We start from the raw sequence: 16,054 nt of genomic DNA on the forward strand, positions 1-16,054 counted from the left end.
ACGAGACGCACAGATCTTCGTAACACAGATTTAAAACTCTGAATGGTTCTATTCAAAGGTTTAAAAATAAATTGCTTGAAGTTTTCTTCAAGAACTTGTCGTTAGCTTCTTCCATATTTCATTTTAAAAGTTAAAGTGAACACAAATAATACAAAAACACTTGCTCCGCTCGAGAGTATATTTAAGCAAATACATATACAGATATATATGAAGACAACGCAGGCACAAGACTCTTTCATCTTGACTTTTTAATTAACATGGTGATTTTACAAAAAGCAAACACCTAAAAACAAACTTTTCGCAGACAACTTCAATAAACTTCTTTGGAAAAGACTTCATTGTGTCAGCCCAGCCAATACCTGCGTGAATATTGACAAAATGGCCGATAAACGTCATTACCAATACACAAAATACACACGCGCACATGCACTAACAAATAAGATAGACAGCAAAGTAATAATTCAATAAGGTTGCGTATACGCACCGCTGAACAAGGTTGACAAACAGCCGGCATATGGAGAGATTACCGACAACGCCTGTTAATAGGCTACGAAAAATTCACTTGAAGCGTGTGCACTGAAAGCGCCTAACGACAGTAAAAGAAAAATAACGGCATACCTAAAAGTGAGTGTGCGTTTGTGTGGATGTGTGTCATATTCAACGCCTCTCATGTATTTATTTAGAAGGAAAAGCAGTGACACACCAATACTTCCGGCTTGTTATGCACATAATAATAATATTATTATGCTTTTTTCACGTCAACTCACCCCTCCACACATTTAATGGTGCCGTATGCACGCATTGCTTTGCTGTCAACACGTGCTTTGCTCGTTCACCTTTCCATTTTTTCCATTTCTTGCGCTTACTTGAGTTCATAATTTAATGCCTCTCAAGAGTACATAGGTATTTATAACCTGAACAGGGTACATTGAATGAAATTTGTAACACTCAGAAAGAAATGGTGGAAAGTTAATAATGTTCATACAAGTATGTAAATGAGAAGCGTGGCGAGATGAGGCGATTTAGTCATGTCCATATGCATATATGCGGATTAGTACTCCATTTTGTGAGATATTGACCTGAAATCTTACACCCCAAGAAGCTACTCATATGTCGGAACCGTCGATATCCGACTAATATAGCATATAGCTGCCATACAAACTGAACATTTGGAATCAAGTGTTGGTATGGAAAACTTTTTGATATGATGAGATATCTACACGAAATTCGGCATGGGTAATTTTCTAAAGCAATAATGCAATCTCCAAAAAAATTCTACAGATCGGATCACTATAGCATATAGCTGTCATACAAACTGAACGATCGGAATCAAGTGCTTGTATGGAAAACTTTTTGTTATGACGAGATATCTTCACAAAATTTAGCATGGGTGATTGCCTAGAGCAACAACGCAATCTCCAAGAAAATTGTTCAGATCGGCTGACTATATCATATAGCTGTCATGTAAAATAGCCGAACAAAATCAAGTTCTTTCATTAATCTTTAATATTTGTGAAGGGTATTTTAGCTGCGGTGCAACCGTACTTAACATTTTTTCTTGTTATATTTTACTTTTTCTTTTTTTTGCTTTTAACTCACCTCACCTCACCTCAACGCACCTTCGGCAACAACGCAACTAAGCCTACTTTTCAGTTTTCTTTTTTAAGCACACGGTCATAGAATGCGTACAGCCTACATGCATACATACACACACAAACACAAAGGGGGGCGCAAAAAGTAAATAATTGTATGTAAAGTATGTTAGTACAGTGGTGGGGAATGCGTTACGACAATACGTTGACACAATAAGCACTCGACGGCTCCTTTTAACCAACTTATACAATTCGAAGGCCTGCACGGTTGTTATTGTTGTTGTTAAGGTTGGCGGTGTACGTGAATCTTTTGTGATGTTTTTCATAACATATTTCTTCATATACATATATGTGTATGAGTGCTGTTGTTTTTTGTTGCTTTCTACCCCCCTGGGGCGAGGATTTAAGTGAAATTGTGGTAAGTGGGTATTAAGCCGCTGTGTAATACAAAACCGAAAGTAGGTCCATATGATATTGAAAAGCGTTTTGCATAGTTGCAGGCAACAGCAACGCACACACACACATTTAAGCAACGGGATATGCCGGCAGCATGTTCGGGACAGTAATTCAAATTTGTTGCTAGCGTAGAATCCAATAAAAGTTTCGTTGAACTTTTATTTAATTTTTGCCCTCGTTTATTTCGCTGTTTTCGCTCTGTTTTTTTGTGTTGTTGCGGCTTACGCTTTTGTGCTCACGGGCGTAATAGTGTTTCGAAAATAAATATTTACACAATTTTCATGAATGTTTAGTGTGCTTTTAAATATTAGCTTTGTCACTGTTGTGCAACGTGTTTGTGTGACGCACAGAATGCCGAAAAATGTGTGCATAAAATCTAACGGTAATAAATATTCATAGACATGCGCTCGTGCATATCGAGTGTGGGCGAGTGTAGCCCGAATATCGACGATGAAAAAGTCTGAAATAGAAAAGGTGTTGCCTAAAAACGCTCACACCTCAACGCACTACGCCAACACTCCCGTGTGTATACTGAAACTAAGAGCAATGCCGTCTAAAAGTGCATCAACACGAGCGAGTGTTAAAAAGGTGCTAAATTTAGTTATGAAATATCAAAAACGCCAACAATATTTCGTTGAGCAGCTAAATCCAGCATTTGACAATGATATGCTGTGCATTAAAGCATTGCTTTAAAATGTATACGCAGTTAAATTTATACAACAAATATATTGAGCCTTCATAAAAGTGTCGAATAAATCCCGCGTTGCTCATACGACATGGCGTACATTCACACAGTGCAATAATTGATGCATGAAATTAACGATGCATAATTTTTAAAATCAATTTTATGGAAAACGTCATTCAGATCTTTTTTCTAGAGCGTAAAATTATGTCTTTGGCCGACATTATTTCAAAATTGTATGTTTATTTTTGTACCCTGAAGTAAATATAGCAAATTTGTTACGTAGTTTGTAATACCCAGAAGAACGCGCGATAAAGAATTTGCGATAAAGATCTGAAATTTTGAAGACGTATTTTTCTCTACAAGAAGCAGCTCATTTGTCGAAAACGACGAGCGGAGTCGAGTGCTTGTATGACAACTTTTTCTTTTGACAAGTTTTGTTCAGGAAATTTGGCAGAGTTTATTGTCTAAGACATTGGTGCAATCTACGAAGCAATTCTTCAGATCGTATTATTATACATATAACACGTGGATCAATAACTCCCGGGACTAAATAAGAAAACTACATTTTTTAGCAAAACTCGACTTTATTCATCTGTCTCCATGTAGTCTCCTTCAAGAGCAACACAATCAGTCCAGCGCTTCTCTAACATTTCAATACCTTTCTTATAGAACGATTTATCTTTGGCCTCAAAATAAGCGTTCGTTTCGGCGATGACTTCCTCGTTGGAGTAGAATCTCTTTCCTTTTGAGGTCTGCAAACAGGTAGTAGTCGTTGGTGGCCAGATCCGGTGAATATGGTGGGTGCGGAAGCAATTCGAAACCAAATTCATGTAATTTCGCAATTTCATAATCGACGACACGTTGTCGTTTTTGATCCACCGTGAGCAAACGCGGCACCTACTTTCACAACAGCTTCCTCATAGACAAATGTTCATGCAAAATAGTGTACACACTGCCGTATGATATCTTTAAGGTGTCAGCTATTTCACGCAATTTCAATTTACGGTTTTCAAAAACTATTTGGTGGACTTTTTTGATGGTTTCCGGTCTGATTGTCTCATTTGGCCGCCCAGAGCGTTCACCATCTTCAGTGTCTGTACGACCACGTTAAAAGTCAGCATACCACCGACAAATGGTTGCTTTTGATGGAGCAGATTTCCTGTAGCACTTTTCAAGCCATTGCTGAGCTTGCTCTGTGTTTTTCTTCATCAAAAAGCAATGATAAATTAACACATGAAACTGTTTCGAATTTTGAGAATATTAAGACAAGCGTCACTTAAATCACTGTAACTCGTGGACTTATTGATCCGCGTGTTACTGTAAACTTACGAAAAGTAACCGCGCACGGTTGGAATAAGTATATAAGAATTGTCTGTAGGTTTAGTGTTAAAGTATAACAACCTGTAATTAAAAACTTCTGAATTATACAGTAGAAACTCAGAGAAAATCCTTTCCAACCACTACTTCCAAGATTTTCGAACTTCCTGATGACTTTATGCAGGATATACCGGCCAATATTTGAGTTATCTCAATGAAAATTACAGTGCAAGTTTCGCTATGTAGCTTTGTGCCTAAAATAGATAAAATTGGGCAACAACTTGACCTAGCCCCAGATCCCCTATTATCAGGATTTTCGAACCCCCGCCGGCTGACTTTACTGCATGTGATTAGTGACTGTATGTGAGGTGCCTTAAAGAGGTAAAGGGTGATTTTTTAAGAGCTTGATAACTTTTTTTTAAAAAAAAGCGCATAAAATTTGCAAAATCTCATCGGTTCTTTATTTGAAACGTTAGGCAATTGTTCATGAAAACCTTTACTTTTTTGAAGATAATTGTCATTTAAATGTTTGACCGCGGCTGCGTCTTAGGTGGTCCATTCGGAAAGTCCAATTTTGGGCAACTTTTTCGAGCATTTCGCCGGAATAGCCCGAATTTCCTTCGAAATGTTGTCTTCCAAAGCTGGAATAGTTTGCTCCTTATTTCTGTAGACTTTAGACTTGACGTAGCCGCCACAAAAAATAGTCTAAAGGCGTTAAATCGCATGATCTTGGTCCCAACTTACGGTCCATTTCTTGAGATGAATTGTTGTCCGAAGTTTTCCCTCAAAATGGCCATAGAATCGCGAGCTGTGTGGCATGTAGCGCCATCTTGTTGAAACACAATGTCAACCAAGTTCAGTTCTTCCATTTTTGGCAACAAAAAGTTTGTATAGCATCGAACGATAGCGATCGCCATTCACCGTAACGTTGCGTCCAACAGCATCTTTGAACAAAATACGGTCAATGATTCCACCAGCGTACAAACCAACACCAAACAGTGCATTTTTCGGGATGCATGGCAGTTCTTGAACGGCTTCTGGTTGCTCTTTCACCCCAAATGCGGCAATTTTGCTTATTTACGTAGCCATTCAACCAGATTAAATGAGCCTCATCGCTGACAAAATTTGTCGAACAAACACATTTCGAACCGAACACTGATTTTGGTAATAAAATTCAATGATTTGCAAGCGTTGCTCGTTAGTAAGTCTATTCATGATGAAATGTCAAAGCATACTGAGCATCTTTCTCTTTGACACCATGTCTGAAATCCCACGTGATCTGTCAAATACTAATGCATGAAAATCCTAACCTCAAAAAAATCACCCGTTATATGAGTGCGACACTTAAAAAAAAACTGTTTTTTTCTGTTTGCTTTTTCAATAGCTTATAATTCCTGTGAAATCGGCAAGGTCGTATCTTGAATAGATTTTGAATGAAGATATTCATAACTCAAAGAGAAATTGACAGATCGTCGTCAAATTAAAACTGAGTATTGTTGAATAAAATTACTATATGTACAATAATGCACGATCTTTTTGATTGCTTCAAAATTGTCAATATGGCATCAAAAAACGAAAATTTTTTACCTAAAAATAAAACGATTTTTTTCAGAACTATGCAATTTTTTTTTTAGCTTTTGATATTTTTTCAAAATATGTAGTAGGCAATGGTATAGGAAATACCTTTAACTTTAATAAACTTTTTGAATTTTTTTGTTCCAACTACTCATTCGGCCGGAATCATGTCAGCAGTTAGGACACTTTTTTTGGCACATTCGAAGATAACACATAACTCCGTTATTTTTCAACACTTTAAAAAAAATCTTAAAATATAGCTGAAAATATACCTTATTATATCCAAAGAACTTTGAAACATTCGATTGCGTATTGTCTTTTAAAAAAATTCACAAAAATCGGTTAATTTTTCATGCGTTGCACTGGTATAGCCCCTGATAAAAGCCACGGAATATTTTTTTAGTATCTGGCATGATAATAGTTAATAGATAAAACCGAGTCGATCTACCCTAATACCCATATACTACGTATAATGATATTCGTTTTTCTAACAAACCTTATGTTAAATTTTTCGGTCAGTGTACAGTTATGAGTTATATGGATTATATGTATGTATATATAAAATTACTTAGATTCCGATCCTCTGGTCTTTTATCTTAAAAGAAATCCCTGGCTTTGATTCTTGCAAGTTGCAAGTCTATAAAATGTTCGGTTGCAACCGAACTTAGCTCTTCCTTACTTCTAGAAAAAATATGAGAAGATTAAAGTAATTTTATCGAAACGCAAATATGTTACATTTTTCTCTAAAACTAGCTTATTAGAAAAACTTACCTTGCACGCACATAACCGAAGAGACTACTACGAATCGAAGAAATAACCTTTTTGCCTACAAATTCAATATCAATTGAGCCTTGCAACTAAGTGGCATATGGCATATGGCAAAAAAATATAGAAAGAGTGAAAGCCTTATCTATTCTTAGCGAACATTAGGGAATATTAACAAATGACAGCTGTCACTCAAGGAAAATGACAACACAAAGCTAATGCAGGGAATTAACACGTACAAAGTCATAATAGAATGGAAAATGAAAGAGCGAAAAGAAAGCGGAGAGAGAGAGATTGACAGTAAGTGGGAACGGCAGATAAAATAACGATAGAAAAATATAAGAAATACAGAAAAAGTAAGATAGGGAAGGGTACGGATATTTTTAAAAACTAATGGCTTGCGCGCTTATCAAACGTCAGCTGCCTGGGGAAAAAGAGAAATTTAGATGAAAATTTGGCTACAAATGTTGTAAGGCTTCAATCTTCCCTGACTACACCTACTATAAGCAGAAATATTTAGAAAAACAGCGCACAAAGCGTTTCAATATGAATTTTATATTTTTTTATTGTCAGCGATTTTTAGAGTGAGAAAAATAACTTAGGTGTAAATACATACAAATATACAAAGTAACATAATAATAATTAATAATAGTGGGCGATTGTTGCTTTTGTTGTATTCTTGGTGGTGGTGGTGGTGGTGGGGGCTGCTGGTCGTATCGAAATAACGGTAATTCACACTATATTATAAGAGGACATACAAAATTCATTTTCATAAGTATTGTTGTTATTGTTCTACACTATTTTTTTGCTGTTGTTGTAATTCTGCATGTATGTATAAAAACTTCGGACAGCTGCCTGAGACTCGCCGAAATATATGCAAATTAACGGTATCCATAGTTGTAAAGTTATATAAATATTCAGTTGATTTGTTGTTTCTCATGACAGCAAGTGTATATTTGTAAGTACATACATACACACACATACATATACATATATATATATATTTACCACATCATTGCGGTCTAGCCGCTGGGCTGTCATTATGCATGCCGCCGTTACACATTTATACACTTTAATTCATTTGTTTTTGTTTTTGTAATTTTTTGTTTTTTTTTGTTTTTTTTTTTTTATTATTTCTTTGCAGTTTAACAAGATAATATGCTAATGCGGTTTAGCGGGTTTATGGGACTATCAAATGAAATTAATTTGTTTCAATATAAGTGTATATATGTTGTGTATATAAAAAAACGCAAATAATAATTAACTTATCTTTATGTTTAATAGCAATTATAAAACTCATTTGCATTTTGTGGACGATACTCATGTATACAATTTGACATTCATTAAGTATTTGTTAGGGTGGGAGTTATTTCCACAAGTTGATGCTTTCAGTGCAGACGCCGCTTGGAATTTCAGTTTTTGTTGCAAAAAACATTATTTTATGTAAACAGGTTACTTACTTTCACTTTAAATCGTGTCTGAAATATGAAAAATTTTTCTATTTTTATATGAAATGTCATTTTTTGACATTTTGCATAAAACAAGTAACTCTAAAACTTTGGAAAAGCGTTATTCTAATACAAAATTTTCCGCGCTACAAAAAAGTTCTTAATGAATTTTTCCATAAAAACAATCCTTCAAAAGTTATACGCAGTTAAAGTGCTACATCAATTGCACTGAACCTTCCCACAAGCCTTCGATAGAAATTCTGTGTTACTCATACGTCATGGTGTACTATCTGAAAACAAATAAGTCTACAATTTTCAAAAACTGTTATTCTAATACAAAATTGTCTGAGCTACAAAAAGGAGTTTTATGATTATCTCCACAAAACACATCAATTGCACTGGACTTCATACAAGCAGCTTGCCTTACAAATGCTACTCATGTTACTCATACGTCATGGCGCACTGCTTGAAAATAATATTGTGGAAATAACGCACACCCTGTTATTTAGCTACAATATTTTCATTATAATTTGTTATTATTTTGTATTTTATTATAACTAGCGCTTACGCTAAATACAAATATATGCACTTGCATGCAATTTCTCTTACTTTATTTTATATACCACACGCACTTACACACCTTTTATGCTAACTTTTTTGTATTTTTATACTAACCACTTTTATTTTTATGCACTTTTTTGTATATTTTTAGTTAATTATACACTATACATACATATAGCTATTTTTTTTTATATTTATTTATATTTATTTAGGTATTAAAAGCTCCTTAAATTCTTTTTTCTCAGTTGTATTAAAAATATTAAAGCATATTAAGTTAAGAAATTCAAATAAAACTATTAAAATTATATGTTTTTATCAAACTATGTAAGTAAAATCGCATTATAAAATACATATACACACATGTATATATTTGTCGATATTTAAAAATATATAAAAATAGCCATACACTCATTACGCGGCTGTTCAATATTTACAGTACAAGGCAGCGCAAATGATATTTCATTTTTAATTGGAAAGTAAATTGATTTAAATTTATGGAAATTTCGTCAGCTTAAATAAGAATAACTAGCATTAAGCCTTATTTATGCATTAAAAAGTCAGTTTAAATACATAAATTTGCACAACAGTCGCTGGCATATACCAATACACTTACAAATAGATATGAAGATATTCATACGCATAATAATAATATAATAATAATTAATAATAAATACATACATATATGCAGTCGTAAATGCATTGGCGCTCGTAAGCCGCTTTGTTTGATGGAAGTGCACAGATTATTAGGAATAATAATTGTAATATTAAATAAATGAAAATAATAAAATCTTTCGCATTGGTAAACAAAAAATATGGCTGTGTTTTAAGTGGCACACCCTAAAATTTAACTTTAATAAATTAATAAATAAATAAAATTAAAAAAAAAATAACAAACCACTGTCAATTTGTCAATATTTATATATTTTTCAATATCTTCTGGTGCGATTTTTTTTTGTAAGTTTCATCTACAGTGAAGGCCGGAATCACTAGAGCTTGGAAGGGCCCTCTTTCAGCACTGTCAGAGATGGCAAGTAATTTGAAATTGTATATTTTTCCATCAAAATATTCACTGTGTGTTTTTAAAATGTGTGTCACTATATCCAGAAATTTAAAACAATTGATATAATATTTTTTATTTTTTTTACTTCTTTTTTTTGGATTCCTAAAAATCGCCTTTCAGCTAGGTCACACTAGGTATGCCCTTTAAGATATTAAATGCCCTCCAAAAGGGGCGGCTAATTAGGAGAATCATTATTCAATATTTTTTAAAATTAAATGTATATTTATAAATTTTTTAAATTTCATATATATTTAATATATTTATTATATATTTTTTTATTATTTTAGCATCAATTAGTTTTATTTTATGTAGTATTTACAACTTTTGTAAAAATTTCAAGAATTAAAAATATAACTACAAAAATGTATTTTAATTTAATTTCACTAGTTATTAAGCTTTTCTAATATAATTAGAAACAATTAAATTCTTTCTGATCTATTTAATTTTTGTTCTTTATTTTATTTAGTTTACTTTTACTAAACCGTTTTTTTTTTTTAATTTTTTATTTTATAATCGTATAATTTTATTGCATAACATTTTTTAATTTTTTTTTTTTTATTTTTAACGAAGTAATTTTTTTATAGTAGTTTTTTCTTTGTTGCATACTTTTCTATTTAAATCTATTATTTTTTAATATTATTTTGTAGTTATTTGTGTTTAATATTTTTATTTCAAATTAAAATTTTATAAAAAAAATTAATTCTAATTTAGTTTACATTATTATTATAAAATTTCATATTATTGAATTTTATTTTCACTATTTTGATTATTGTTTTTAATATTTTATCTTATTATTTTATTATTCTCAATTTAAAAACGGACAAAAAAATAGAAAATAATAAATAAAATTGAAAACCAAAACGTAAAAAAAAAATCAAAAATTTTTTAATAAAAAAAAAAAATAAATTATAAATATTATACATATATATTTTTTAAATTTAAAATATTACAAAAAAAAATTAAAAACTAAAATTAAAAAAATAATATTAAATTAAAAAAATGTATAAAAGTCAAACTTTGTTTAATAAAAAAATATAATTAAAAAAATACAAATAATTTTAAATTAAGAAAAAATAAAAAATTAAATTAAAACAAAAAAATAAAATAAACAATTAACAATAAAAAATTTAAATAAAAATAGTCAATTCTAAACAAATAATTATATATAATTTTTTTTTATTTAAATTTGTAATTTTTTTTTATTTTATTTTGTATTATTTTTTTACGTTATTTTGTTTAATAATATAAAAAAAACACTTATTTAATTTTTATTAATTTTTTTATTATGATTTTTTACCTAAGTTTATTTTATATTTTTATTTTATTTCCAGTTATTTTTATAATTTATTTTATACTAAATTAATTTTTTATATATTATTTATAATTTATTATTGAATTATTTATTATTAGTTAATTTTAATTGTTATTATTGCTTTGATTTTATTTCTTTTTGTTATATTTACTTTTTCTATTACATTTTTTTATCTTTTTTGTTTTATTTATTGCTTTTTGTTATCTTCCTTTAAATAAATATTTTTAATATAAAAAAATTTAATGTTAACTTCTTTAATTGAACAAAATTTTATTTTATTTTGTATTATTTAAGTTATTATTATTTAGTTTTGTTTTTTCATTTTTAATTTGTTTTTATTTTTTATGTATTTTTTTTAATTCTTATTTTTATTTTTTATGTATTTTTTTTTAATTCTTGTTTTTATTTTTTAAGTATTTTTTTTTTAATTCTTGTTTTATTTTTTATCTATTATTTTTTATTTCAAATAAATATTTTTAATATATCGAACAATTTTTTTTCTCTATTTTGAATTATTATAATTTATTAAATTTTTATATTATATAAAATAATTTTTATATTTAATTTTCTTTATTATTATTTTTTCCTTCATTAAAAATTAAATTTTTTCTACTGAATCATATTCATTAGTTTTTTTTATTTTTAATTCTAAATATTATTTTTTGTATTTAACTTTACTTAATTTTTTATTTGATTGTCCACCATATGCTATTTTCCTTTTTATTTATTAAATTTTATTTTATTTTCTTCAGGCATTTTGTTGAATAATTTGCTTTATTTAATCCTTGAGTTTATTTATTTGTTCGTATGAAAAAAAATATAACTGCATATTTTGACAAGAAAAAAAATCAATTAAGCTGCCTTTTCGCTAATCAGCACTGCCATCAAACAAAGCCTTTTTATACGCGACAAAAAAAAATATATATAAAAATATTTAAATAAAAATGAAAATAAAGACGAGTAATTTAAAAGTTTGCTACTTATTTTATTGGTAGGTTCGCTTGTTAGTCGGTCGGTATGTCGCCTATACAGTTACTTATGCATGTAAACAGTTAGTTAGTTGGGCATTTTCACGCAGTTGGTCAATTAAAATTCGTGCGGCCGTCACAGCTAATCCCATTCACAACAGTTAGTTTAACATTTCCGCTACGTTTCGCTGAGCCAACCTTTTTTCAGTACAATGGAACACAACAAAAACAAATGACTTTACACAAACGCACACACACATACAGAGATGCGCAAAGTGGAGTTTCACTTTGGCATCTTGTTTTAAATTAATTTGCTTTCATGCGCTTCTCCCACACTTTACAACACTTTTTCGCCATTCTTTCGCACAGCACACGTTTACATTCTATATTTACTACTTTTTTTGCATTTTTGGTTTTTATTTTTCCATTTGTGTTTTTTCTAGTGTTTGTTGTTTTTTCTGCTTTCTGCTGTCATTCCGCAGCTATTATGGCAGCAAACCATTCAATTGAAAGTTGCGTTTATTTCTCATTTATTGTAAACTGCCGTTGTCGTCAGCGTCGTCGTAGACTTCCGCTTCCGCTGCGCGCGCGCACACACTTCCGCTGCGCGTTTTCCACTTTCCACACTCAATGGGATTGTCACCGTAGTACGTAGTAGTCATTGTCATTGTCAGAGTGAATGCGGCTGCGTTGGCCGCGGATCAACACCTCAGTGCACTTCAGTTCATTTTAGTTCAGCGCCATTCAGCTTAGTTCAATGCGCGTTACAATTTTTTTCAATTGCGTGTATATGTGTTTATGTGTGTGTAGATATATAACTTTTTTAGGTCTATTGGAATATAAGTATAAAAGTGTGAGTGTTTGTGTGCGTGTGTGTGTCAATGCGGATTTGTGTGCGCTTTCAAAAGCCCGTTCAATGATTGCGACGCAAACGACGCCGATAACTCGAACGACGTGGCAGCACTATCCGTTGTCGGTGGTACTGTTGCTGTTGCTGCTGCTGTTTGTTTTGTTGTTGTTGTTTTAGCTGCTGTTGTTGCTTTAGTGGAGGCTGTGCGATGTCGCCAAACGGCTGATATCATGTGCGTGTATCTGTATTTGTGTCTGTGTCTCCGCCTGTGTCCGTGTCTGTGTCTGTGTCGGTGTCTGTGTCCGTGTCAGTATCTGTGTCTGTGTTCACATTGTTGCTGTTACTGTTGTGATGCGCGCCTTTCGCCGCACGCTGCGCGTTCATACTTTTGCCGTTATTTAGCGGCTTCACCCACACAAGGTTGCCGTCGTGCGCCTGCGGCGATGGGTTGTCATTTTTATTGATATTATTGTTGTTGTTGTTGTTGGTATTAGTGTTGGCATAAGTGTTGTCATCCTCATAGTCCATTACCGCTTGGTTGGTATTATCATTTCGGTTATTATTCTCATTGTTGTTGTTGTCATTACTCAACGTGCCTACGTAGCGTCGTCGTTGACTGTTGATGTTGTTATTGTTGTTGTCCACCTCCTGCGATTTGGTCTCCTTGGGTACTTTATGCTCGACCAGATGCAGCTCGTTTCTCGCCTTATTTTCCCATAGTTGCTGGTTGGCCTTTACCTAATTGTTGTTGTTGTTGGATTATGCATGCGTTTTTGGTTGTTGTTGTTGTGGTTGGTGTTTTTTCACGCAGCACAGGGAATAAGAAAATTTATGTGAAAATCCAAATCAATAAGAATATCGCTAAATGAGAGCAAATTGAAAGCAAACAAAGCCAAAGCCAAAGCAGCAACCAAAACCAATGAAAAGTAGCAAAGAAAAAGAACACCGAAAAACCAAAAACAAAATAAATTATATGAATTTTTCAAAAGTATTAGTGAGCTTGTTAGTCAATAGTGCGAGTGAGAGGACATGCGATTAGGCAGCGAGCAAAAAGTGCGCCGAGACACCTCGTAAGATATGCCGCTCACGCACACATACACACACACACATAAACAGACATAAATGCCTCATAGCTTATGCAAAGTTCAAAAGGATAAACCGTTATATAAATAAATGCATAAGTGATCAGCTATTATGTCCCTATGTATAGGTGTATGTGTACTGAGCAGTGTATGATTGTGAATGTTTGTTTGTTGGTTTGTATGCATGCGAGTAGGTGAGTAGGTATGTGCGTGACTGAATTGATTAAATACAAAGCTAGCAATAATAAGTCTACAATATATTTACACACACGCCTGCGTCTAGTGGCTGACAGACTGCACCCCACCACCCCTTGCCGGCTGCTGGGTGGAGGCTAAGACACAATTAATCTCTAAAACATATACATTCCCACTTGTGTGCGTGCGAACAGCAATTGACAGATGACGAATTGATAACAAGCAAGGCAAATAACTAAACATTAATAAAACAAATTTGCCCTTAGCATTAGGCTAAACTAACATACGAGCGTGAAATAGCGCCGCTAAAGATATTTTGACAACCTTTTCTGCTATGGAATTTATACAATACTCCTTAAAGCTGACTGTGTTGGAAAGCTGCCAAAATCGAATTTTATGTCTGATCAACAGCAACAACAAGAAAAATCGATAACAAGGTTGTACCAAAGCTACAGGATCCTTCACAAATTAAAAAAATTATAAGAACTTGCTTTTGGTTGGCCACTTTATATGGCAGCTATACTCGTATGCTACAGAGGTACGATTTGAACGGAGATTGTAGAGTTGTTTTTTTGACAATAATCCATGCAAAATTTTTTCTAAATAAAAGAGTTTTTCACACGGGGACTTGATTTTGATCAGTTTACATGGCAGCTAAATGCTACAGTGCTGGGATATCCGCGGTTTCGACGACTGAGCGGTTTCTTGGAGAGAAAAGAACTTGTGCAAAATTTCAGACCGATAACTCAAAAACTGAAGGACTGGTTTCGCGTATATTAAGACAGGTAGACGGTCTTGTCTAAATCGACTCAGCCTTTTCGCTTATCATTTATAACAGGTAATCCAAGTAGAGGTACTTTTTGAATAGCCTTTTCGGATTGACCAAGAACGTGTGATATCACACCGTTAGATTTTTTCCTGTGTGGATATGTAAAGTCTAAAGTTTATGCGGACAATCTCGCTTCGATTCAGGCCTTGGAGCAAAAGATATCGCGAGTCATCCGCCAGTTACCAGTCAATGTAGACCATCTGAGACCTAGCCGCAGTTAACATTTGAAAGAGATAATAATCGCAAAATAAATGCCAACGAATGTAATTTCGAATGAAAATAGAACATTCCCCCTTAAATTTAAAGTATCTGTCCTTTTCTTAAAAAAGTAGGAAACCTCGTAATGGATCACCCTTCATATTCATTATTTTTGTGCTGGAAGAAGGCATAGAATTTTAGTACTGTCATACGTAAACTAAAGGAAGCTTTTCACTTTTAATTGTGTTGAGATATCTGGGACTATTAATTCTGGTATTAATAGAGTCAGTCAACTAGAAGGGTTGAAATTAATTTACTAGGTAATTGGCGTTTGTAAGCCGACTTGATTGATTTTAAGCACAAAACCAAAGCATGCTTAGAAAAACACAGCCACTTAAAGCCTTTGAGCTTTTAACATACTGACCAAAACTTGCAGTAAAAAAGTCAAAATAAAACTAAAAATAAATTTGATTTAAAGTCAGTAGCAGTTTTTATGCTTTGTGATCTTCTATACTAAATTTGAAGATTTGGTAGTGGTCGACTACCAACTTTGATAATGGACCAAGAGTGGTCAACTTTCGCACATCGGCATTCCAACTTTCTCAGAGTGGCAAGATACATGCGCACAGAAAGTTTCATACAGATATCTCAATTTTTACTCCAGTTTTGCTTGCACGGACAGACAGAGAAACAAACAAAAACAGCTAAAACAACGAATTGGTGAACCAAACACTTTTATAACTCAGTGAACCGATAACAACATTCAAAAAACGAGAAAAACAATAATGACAAAAAAAACTAATAATGCATTTAATAACATCAAATTAAAGTAATAAAGACAAAAACAAAAAAAAGATTCAATTACATTAAAATTGGGCTAGAGCAGAAAGAGGACAAAGAATAGGTATTCCATACAAAACAACAGAAAAAATAATTAAATTTAAATAAAAAAATTTGCGTAAAAAACAAGCTTAACAAAATTAAGAAAGCAAACAGAAGTTAAAACTAGAAAAAACGTAAAATATTAAAAAATAATAACACCTGAAAAAAGCAACGAATTTAGAAAACAAAGAAAGTAAGGAGGAGCTCAGTTAAAACGTCAACCAGAGGATCGGAATCTAGCAATTTTATATATACATATACGCCATATAACTCATACAC

At 32.3% G+C, this 16,054-nt stretch overlaps 1 protein-coding gene across 7 annotated transcripts in view; it reads right to left on the reverse strand.

Annotated features, from left to right (window-relative positions):
* Nucleotides 1-16,054, reverse strand: part of LOC105222395 (protein-tyrosine sulfotransferase) — a 136,479-nt gene that overhangs the window by 32,063 nt on the left and 88,362 nt on the right. For 4 of the 7 annotated variants that reach the window (XM_049455510.1, XM_049455508.1, XM_049455507.1 and 1 more), the window contains one exon: nt 12,539-13,327. The exons of 2 other annotated variants lie outside the window; for them this stretch is intronic. In XM_049455510.1, the coding sequence (XP_049311467.1) occupies nt 12,818-13,327 (510 nt within the window). In that variant the 3' untranslated portion in view covers nt 12,539-12,817. Of the gene's footprint in view, nt 1-12,538; nt 13,328-16,054 lie in introns of those variants that run through there. One more of the 7 variants, XM_049455513.1, reaches the window with a different exon arrangement.

The sequence above is a fragment of the Bactrocera dorsalis genome, chromosome 4, assembly GCF_023373825.1.
Source record: "Bactrocera dorsalis isolate Fly_Bdor chromosome 4, ASM2337382v1, whole genome shotgun sequence".
Taxonomy (NCBI): domain Eukaryota; kingdom Metazoa; phylum Arthropoda; class Insecta; order Diptera; family Tephritidae; genus Bactrocera; species Bactrocera dorsalis.